At 37.8% G+C, this 10,023-nt stretch overlaps 1 protein-coding gene across 1 annotated transcript in view; it reads right to left on the bottom strand.

Annotated features, from left to right (window-relative positions):
* The window catches only part of COL11A1 (collagen type XI alpha 1 chain), a 206,989-nt gene extending 205,540 nt beyond the window's left edge, over positions 1 to 1,449 (bottom strand). The window contains exons 1-2 of the mRNA XM_021690257.1: positions 1,318 to 1,449; positions 621 to 818 (exon numbers count right to left, since the gene is read on the bottom strand). Coding sequence (XP_021545932.1) covers positions 621 to 726 — 106 coding nt within the window. The 5' untranslated portion in view covers positions 727 to 818; positions 1,318 to 1,449. The remainder of the gene's footprint in view (positions 1 to 620; positions 819 to 1,317) is intronic.
* Positions 1,450 to 10,023: the final 8,574 nt, after the last annotated feature.

Below are 10,023 nucleotides of genomic sequence, written 5' to 3' on the forward strand. Positions count from 1 at the left end.
CACACACACACACACACACACACACACACACACACACACACACACACACACACAGTGTTCTCAGTCTTCTATATTCATCACCTCTGCTTTCTCTTATATCCCGAAAAGTAAAAGAGCTGGTCTCTCACTTTGCTTCACACAAAGAACTTTATCAAGGTTCATTTTATACCCTTTCTCTATATTTTCTCCTCAGCTCACCCTTAAAAAGATATTCCCATTAGTTAGAATCTGAAGAAACCAGAAGATGTGTTCAAAGGGCAGTCTAGGGACTATTCCTCAAACAAAAGCTTTGTACAACTGCCCTTGTGTTCAAGGTAATATTTTTCCTCTTTTCAAAGACGCTGGAAAGTGGTGAAGGGCATTTCAGCAGGCTCTGTGCCTGACAGATCTTTTCTCCTGCTACCACTTCTCCCATTACTGTCCCGCCTACATCCATCTCTCTCTCCAGCCTTCACTTCAACCTGGTGGCAGCTACAATCTGGATTTTATTTAAGAGAATTGTTTTGGGGTTTTGGGGGGGTGGGGGGTAAGGCGGGGGAAGAAGGGTAAAGAGGGGGAGGGGCGCAAAATGACAAAGACCGACGGCACTCTCCCACCTCCCCAAAACCATTTTTTCTTACCTCCTCTGACCTCTCTAGCCTGGAAGAGGAAAGTCAGTGCGAGGGTTGTTATGGTGAAATTCCAGAGCCACCGTTTCGTTTTCCACCTAGAGGACCACCGCTCCATCTCCGAGCCCCGCACTCAAGTGTGAACTCAACCCACGAAACTGCGATTGCAGACCAACTTCGTCCCTTCCAAGGTATCGTCGGGGGTGTTTGCTACACAGCCATTGAGGAGGGAGAGGGGGAAAAAGTCAAAGGGCTTTTTCTTTAAAATTTGATGGTTTGCTTCCTTCCTGTGTCTCGCCCCCTCCTCTCCCTCTCGGTTGGCCCCGCCGGCCAGGACCCTCCGATCCGTCCTCTGCGGGGCCCAGCCTTCAGACTGAAGGCAGATGAGGGGCTTCAACCGAAAATCTGAGAGGACTGCGTGCCCCTAAAGGCTTCATGCCGTCAGTGGGCCGGACGAGAGGCTCTGGGCAGCCCCCTCCTCCGCCCACTCCCCTCCAGCGCCCCCCTTACCCCGAGAGAAACTGACAAGCCGACTGAGGGTCAGACCCAATCACACGCCTCTCGGGCGGCCGCGAGCCCGCCCCTCTCTCCCTTTGCCCAAGAATCAGGACTCTGGGCTAGCCCAGCCCACCAACCACCCCCCATCGCCCCTCTGCTCTCCTCCCTCCTCTCCTACCCAAATCCGCGAGAAGAAATGGGAGGGAGTTACGCGGGACGCGTGCTTGGCTCCAGCACTTTGGGAATGAAAGGAATTGCAGGAGAGCCCCGGAGCCCACAGAGTTTTCAAGGAGCTTCTGTATTCAATAAAAACAGCTACTTGTCTACTTGCACCCGTCTGTTAGCCTCTCGTTCGTCGGCGGGGGAGGGGAGGAGCCCAGCGTCTGATTTGCCACACCGCTGGAGTTCTGGGCTGGCAGCCGTAACCTTATCCTTGTGCAAAAATCTGCTTCTTATAGCAGACGTGGAACCAGAGGACTCCTTGCTCTGCCTGCTCCGAAAAGTATTTTTATTTATTTTTATTTTTAATTTTTAAACTAAGAATGAGAAGAAAGGGATGAAGGTGAGATGGAAGGACCCAAGAGGTCAAAACCCCTGATCTTATAGTGAAGCTGTCCTTCGAGTTCTGAAACTGACAAGTTTCTCTCTTAAATGTTTAAATTCTGCACTACCTTCATTCAGAGTCTCGTCTCTTAAAAGAGCTGAACTGTACTCATGAGGCAGGAGGAGAAAGAGATGTATGGGAGCTGACACTGAGGGGGTGAGTAATTTAATTTTCCAGCTGATTCTGACCTGATCTCGAATGAGGGGGCAAAGGGGGAGGAGAAAATACAAGGAAGGCAACTAGCAGAGATCTCCAAGCATTTAGGCCCACAGGTCCTGTAAAGGGCCTCAGAGGAGCTGAAAACATGGTCACTCAAAAGAGAAAATAATAAGGGACAAGTTTCTAAATTCCTTCTACTTACCCTTCCTCAAAGTAATCCACTTAAACCTGGAATAGAGATTCCCTGGTCATTTTTTCCAAGCTTAAATTACTCCCTCCTGTTGGCTCCTTTTTGCTCCTTAATATTTCCTGAGATCTCTTTCAAAAATTTTCTGGAACAGTGCCCAACAAGGTAGCCAGCATACATTAGGCACTTAGTAGAGATGGACTGAGTGAATGAATACATTTTCCTGTTGACAAAGACTGGACACTATGCCCAGGACCTATACTGAGTATTTAAGATGTTTCAATGCTTAAGGATTCTCAACTAAGTTTATGAGGTGCATATGTCCACTAATCTCTAGGAACCTAGTTTTCTGTTAGTAATCAAAATATACCTCATGGTCCATTAGATTAATCAGATAATCCATGTATGTGGTTTAGAAGTTGGAAGGAAGGTTTTCAGAGACAGGATGGAGGCCCAAGATGGAAGTGTTTAACAACATAGAAGATGCATATAAAATGAGGAAAGCAACTAATAATAAATCAAAAAAATACCTGCAACATGACTGTCAGCCTCTGTGACAAAGAACCATTCCCACATCAAGAAGTTTACTTCTTCGATAATGGTTTAAAACAAACAAACAAATGAAAACCCCACTTTATGTTAGAAATGCTATTGGCAGAATATTTGGGATGCCTTATACTAGCTGCAGAGAAATATCACCAGCTAGCTTTTCAGAATCCAACTCAAGTTGTTCATGTAATTTCATAAAATGATTACATATTATATTGTGTTTAAATGTGGAAAGTACAATTACAAAGTAAGAACCTTTTGATGGAAACATGGGTCAATTTACCATCTTAATTATCCTTCATCTTCTCAAAATGAAAAATTCATGTGTATTTTCAGTTGCCAAATTTTCTGAAACACGATTTTTCTGTTCAATTCTTTGTATACTTCTGAACTTGTTTTACAGGACTTCCCCTTGATGTAAAAGAGCAAAATAAATACAAAGTTCAGAAATATGTATTTGTGAGGCTGCCAGATTCCTGAATCAACTCAATAGCCAGAGATAGTTAACAGCGCTTGCAGCAACATGTAGGAATGATATTCCAAATTGTTTCTCAGTAGCTCTCCTGATTTACTGAGAATTCCATGGCCTGATACTGTTCTAGAAGGTGAGAAATAATGCAGTCAGTCTAAGCACGCCCCACCTTCTGGTCACATCTCAGGCCTTCTCACTGGGGTGAAAGGGTCCTTTTAGGCAAAGTGTCTTGGGTGAATAGAGTTATTACTACCTTATGCTTTCTGTACTCTGTGGTCTAAATTCCTCTGGCCACTGCCCAGCTAGGCATAATCTGGGTCTGAATTAATGCCTCTGGAAGGAAACATAGTAGATTCATGGTAAGGAGTAGGTAATTATGTCTAACTCCTGCAGTCTGTAGCCAGAGGCCAGACCTGGAGCCTCCCAGGAGCCAGCTCATGGATTTACAGGGGGATGAATTCAGCAGAGGGAAGGGTAACACTAAACAACAAAGGGAACAGAGGGAAGCTGGAAGGCACACACCTCACCACCTTCAACTTCTCAAGGCATAACTTCCAGGGGTATCACTTCCTAGGTCATCTTTCAGCCAGTCCTTGCCGTTCATACATAGATTCAGAATCTAACAGAATATGGCAGTTTCCTTGACATAGGTCTCTAATTTGGAGCACAATTAGCTGTATGACATTTCCTATCTTGTCACATTAAAAAACAACGTTTGGAGTTGTTTGCTCAACTTTGTAGAATTCATTCTGTTTGTAAGCCTTTCAAAACCAAGATGGAAATGGTGTAGAGAAAAAAATTGGTCACTTCTTTTGTAGCAGTATTTTAGGTTGACTGTCCAATATTGGCTTCTCAGAGAAACTAAGATAATAATTTGGTAATTGAGTGGGAGGTCAGATTAGAGGAATTTAAATGTTCTAGACAGTCTTCAGAGTTCATGGAGCTTTAGTGAACATTATGAAAAGTTCATAGATCTCCCTTAATCTCTTCACGTATCTCTAGGAATCAGGGGATACAGATTGAGAACCCATGTTTTAAATATGGAGACCTCAATAACCAACCTGGGAATGAAGAAGCCTGGTCCAGAGCTGGATGCCCAGAATACAAATAGTAATAAAGTACTGGAAATAGACAGAACTCTACATAATAAGACCTAAATCACTACAGGTAGAACTAGGGGAAAGAAGAAGATTAAGAAGATTAAGTAGCAAGATTTTAGAAAAGATGAGTCATCTTTTAAATCATTCTTCTTTTCTCATATTGATGTTTTGTCCTTCCTATTTTTGTTACATATAACATAGATATTGATATATATAATATGTATAGTGTATATAAAGTATACACATATATACCTACTATATGTATATACATTTTCTCCAAACATTTTACTATAACTAAAACCATTGCACCAAATTTGACTTATTGAATGAGAAATTATTATGGGGGTGGGAAACTCTCACACACATCAGAAATACTTAAAACTTTTAAAAGAAAATTGCTGTTGAATATAATCCCTCTCTTACTGTGCCTAATGGTTTGTCTTTCTTGCCCTTTTCTGAACTTAGGTCAATTATTTTAAGAAAGAAATGACTAAGCAGTTTGACATTTATTTTACAGTTTTTCTAATACATGAGAGGCTAAAAATTAGGCTCTGTTTAAAAATGGTGTTAGTCCCTCTTACTTCACAGATGGGCCATTGTACTGTAAAAAGTGGGGGCGGGGAGAGGACAGAAAAGTTTATTTCCATAGTCCATCCTAGCTCACAAGTACCCCATAGTGACGACTGGGTATTTTTTGGCACCTTTCCTGTGAAACAACTTACAGAACTTCAGAGAAATCCAAATTTAGCCCAATTTCCATGATAAAACAGACTCTTTGGATGAAAAGTTTGGTCTGTTAGAGTGTTGAAGGAGCCAACTCAGAAATGACTGACCCATCCTGTTTAAAATAACCTAAAGAAAACAAAATATAAGTGAACCCACAACAAGCAAGGAATATGGCCTTGTACACGCTTGTACACCTCTCTTAAAATATACTTTAGTTAGCTATATTTGTTATCCTAGTTCTTTTTCATAATTGTCCAAAGTAGAAAAGAGGAACGAGAACAAAATGATTCAGGGTGAAAACTTGGATATGTTTTGGACCTTTGTCAAGATATTTTTACTCTCTGTATCTTTTTTTCTTCTTAATTGAATAGATTTGGCTTTTACTAAGCTCCTGTGTGTCAGCAAAAATATAGCACAACTTTTTACAGAGTGGTACCGGACAGCATCAACATCTCTATCAGTAGAAGTAGAAGATGGGATTTTAAATATTTAAATGAACCACGTGTCATGGCCAAAAGAAGCACCACACCAGTGATATATCCCAATGATGTTTCACTGTATATGGTGCCCCATCTATCATTGGAGTTGTAGTCATCTTGATTCACGCTGGCTGTTCCTAATAAAATAAGGTTGCTGAAGGTAAGGATTTCAGCTTCTTTAAAGAGATTATTTCCTCTTAAGAATTTACTCATACAAATAGTTTTTGTTTTTTTTTTTGGACACTTAGCATTTCATAATATAAATAATAAAAGGAGCCAAGATGACCACATCTATCATTGCACCTTCTCAAATAAGTAGACTCCTTTTTTTTTTCCACCTCTCCCCTGCCTTCACAGAGTGATCTACCCCACTGGCATTTGTCAGTATTTTTGACTTAAAAAGATTATTATTTCCAGGCAGCCATATGTAATCTGTTCTGTCCCTCCACCATTTGTACCAATTCATTTCATTCTGGAACCAAATGCATGTGCTTTGGAAACTGAAGACTCAGAAAAAACAGATTTCTGAATTATATGCAATATTGCTGTTATTTTTATATGACAGTCTTATACATTCTCTTGATACAATAACAAAGGCCAAATACAAGATTTAAGGCTAGTGAATATGGTTAAATATCGAAATAGATCTGATTTTTAAAACATCTGTGATGAATAACTCCAAACTTAACTTGTTTTGCAGATTCTCAGTATTTAATACCCTCCCAATATTATATTTTCTGCCAGTGCTGGTATGGTCAAATTATTGCACATTCAAATGCTGGACAAACAATAGATCCTATTTCAAAAGTTTTCACAATGTAATCTGTTAAGACTGGAAAATCACATATGGATTTAAATGGTTGTAAAACAAGCCATATTTCATATGAAGATATGCTTTTAAACATAAAACACCTTTGTCACTATAATAACTTTTTTATTCAAAATTCTTATTTTGTTGTTTTGGTCTTCATATAAGGCAGGGATGTGGTAATTTTAATAGTTTCATTTTAAGGATGATGTTAGGCATACTCAGAATTCAAACTAGGAATACAGAAACTGAATATGTGACAAAAATTTTATTTCACACTTCTCTCTCATTATCAATTCTTTCCTTATAAATAATGCATTTTTAGAATATATTTTTTTGTATTTTATAGTAGGCACATTATTTTTCTTATAGATTAACTATTAAAATGAATAAAATCCCCAATACTACAAATCTTAAAATAAGAAAAGGTAATGTTACTGACCTTATTTATAGCTTTAAAAAAAAAAATCTATAAATCTGGGGCGCCTGGGTGGCTCAGTTGGTTAAGCAACTGCCTTCGGCTCAGGTCATGATCCTGGAGTCCCAGGATCGAGTCCTGCATCGGGCTCCCTGCTCGGCGGGGAGTTTGCTTCTCCCTCTGACTCTCCTCCCTCTCATGCTCTCTGTCTCTCATTCTCTCTCTCTCAAATAAATAAATAAAATCTTTAAAAAAAAATCTATAAATCTAACTAAAGAGTTATATCTTTGAATACATTTCTAAGAAATAAAAAGCTTGTTCTTAAAGATAAATGAAGATAAGTTCTGTTTATTTCAATGCCAACGCTCAAGTTTCACTCTCTTCTGGAATTTTAAAATCACTTTATGACTTTATACACTTTTGCAGACAGGAAACACTACTGACATTAACCTTAAGTCATTTTATACTTTCTAAGAAGAGAAAGGAAAAAAAGCATTCAATATGTTAAACAGAAGAAATATCATTATTACATTAATATTTTGTAAATGCATGGAACATCTTGAAAATTATAAGTATTACATAAGAACTTCTAGTTCAGGTCGCCTGGGTGGCTCAGTCAGTTAAGCATCTGCTTCGGCAGGTCATAATCCCAGGGTCCTGGGATCCCTGCTCAGTGGGGAGTCTGCTTTTCTCTCTCCCCCTGCTTGTGCTCTCTCTCTCTCTTAAATAAATAAAATCTTAAAAAAAACACAAAAAACTTCTAGTTCAAAATTTTAAAACTTTGAGGCACAAGATATATCAAGCCTTAGATAAATATTTCCTTCTATAATATACATTTTCTTCTAAACTACACATTCATTCTATGTTGTATCTTGAACGTCTTGGTTTCCTCTTCTCATTGAACTCTGCATGGTTTTGTTTACACTTAATTGTGCACTTTAATGAAGATTTAAAACACAAAAGAGTCTGTTTAAGTGATTTTGTCCATTATTTTAAAGCATTGGAAATTTAGATATGAGTCATTATATTCTTGAGACCCAAGATGGGATTGGATCCCCAGGAAGATACTGGCAATACCATGGGACTCTTGCCAACCTGGAAGGAAGGCTGAACACCAGCGCCACTGATGAAACAAGATTTTTGAGGTGTAGACAATCAAGACAAAGTTCCACATATTCCTTGAGGCACAGTTCACTGGAATATTTTACTATATCAGTGTTCAAACTTCAGACGGATCCATTCTGCTGATACAGTCTCATCAAGTTTAGATCTCCTCATTTCTACGATTTCATGATAATAAGAACCCTGTATGGTTTGGGTCTAACCTCCCGTGCACTTTGATATTGACAACAACCATCACTGCTTCCAATAGTCTCCATTGTCTTCTCTTATTATTCCTACCCAAAAATTCTGAAGCAGAATATCTGATTAAATTTTGCTGAATGGGTAAGAATGAAAGAAGGAAAATGTCAAGGAATTCATATAAGGATTTCAAATCATTAGTGACAAATAAAAATTTTAATTCATATATAAACATATTCATATTGTACTAAAAATACAGACCATGGTAAAAATAGTGCCATGAGTTATTCTCAAAAATATGTCATATATAGGGATAGTGATTTTAAATATTTGAATGGGATATTGGCTAAAATCCTAGAACCTTAACATTCGGGTAAAGAAAGAAAAATCTATTAATAAGTCAATTAATTAGGAAATAAGGCATCCTACTTTGAGAATAACTGTTATTACTTATAGAAAGTGATTTTTTTTTACAAAATCTATATTCTTTAGTACTGTTTTAAATGGATTTTATTTGAGATTAAACTTACATAAAATTTGATCACGTAATGATCGAAATGTTTTAAATACACACATAAATCACACACACACACACACACATACACACCTTGGTAACTCACATAAATAACTTAATGAAATGTAAACATTGAGAGATTTTGTGATGGATATTATAATGCTCTGAACAAATATGTACTTATTTAGTCTCTGACTATAGACCAGAAAAGGTACTTCTTACTATTTATTGAAAACCTGGCTCAGTCTTTACCACCCTTTTCTTTAGCAATATTCCTGGGGAATATTTAAAAGGAACGCCTATCCAGCCTAATATTCTCATAGCCTGTGGACCTCTTTGAGTCCATTTACATTCCAAATCTATTACTAAGACATTTTCCTGAATCTTGCATTGTCAGAGAATTTTATTCCTCAAAATTTCAGGACAGGGATGAAAGATTGAGTATTTTTGCAAGGAAAGCAATCAGCATGGGAGAAAATTACATATCTTAAGGGGGAATTCCAGGGCAACTAGAAGGAAAAGATGAGGAGAGAACACAATGGAAACTGGAAAAAATACACTTTTAATAGTCATTGTTAAGTGAGAAATGTTGAAGAAAGGGAGGTCTAAGAACAGGTTTAAAGTGTTAGTCCATGACATATTTTATTACACACCCTTTTCTCCTTTTTTTTTTATTTTTTAAGATTTTTATTTTTTTTTAAGATTTTATTTTATTTATTTGAAACAGAGAGAGAGAGAGAGAGCACAAGAGGGGTAAGGGTGAGAGGGAGAAGCAGACTCCCTGCTGAGCAGGGAGCCCAATGCGGGACTCGATCCCAGGACTCCAGGATCATGACCTGAGCTGAAGGCAGTCGCTTAACCAACTGAACCACCCAGGTGCCCAATTTTTTAAGATTTTTAAGTAATCTCTACACCCAATGTGGGGCTTGAACTTTCAACCCTAAGATCAAGAGTTGCACACTTCACTGACTGAGCCAGCCAGGTATCCCACATACCCCTTTCTCCTGCTTCAAGGACAAACATTTAGCTGAGATAGCTCAGCTCAGCTCATTGCCTCTTACCCTAGGACTGAGGTTTATACTGTTGGCTTCCCTGGTTATCCGGCCTTTGGATTCCAACTGAATTATATCACTTGGGTCTCCAGCTTGCAGAAGGTAGATCATAGGACTTCTCAGCCTCCATGACCATATAAGCCAATTCCTGACAATAAAAAAATAAATAAATAATTTATAAATGTTTATTTTGTATATCATAAATATGTAAATATATGTTTATATAGGGTTTGCTTTATTTTATTGTTTCTGACTGCTCAACTTTTCTTGAAGCTCTTTCAGAGAGATATTATTCTCTTCCTCCATACTATCCAAAATATTTGTTTCTAAAAGACAGTTATATATAAACAATATTTGTAAATAATGTAAAAAATTAATCAAAGAACACATGTAGAGAAATCAAGATTTATATAATAAATATTAAAATCAAGAAATTGTTACTCCTCCATATATTTCAATTATAAAAATAATAGAATCTAGAGAAAATGTTATCACATTGGCAAATTTTTTTTTTTCTTAACAAATATTGCATTATTTGTTTCAGAGG

This window comes from Neomonachus schauinslandi, chromosome 4 (genome assembly GCF_002201575.2).
Source record: "Neomonachus schauinslandi chromosome 4, ASM220157v2, whole genome shotgun sequence".
NCBI classification, from domain to species: Eukaryota; Metazoa; Chordata; class Mammalia; order Carnivora; family Phocidae; genus Neomonachus; species Neomonachus schauinslandi.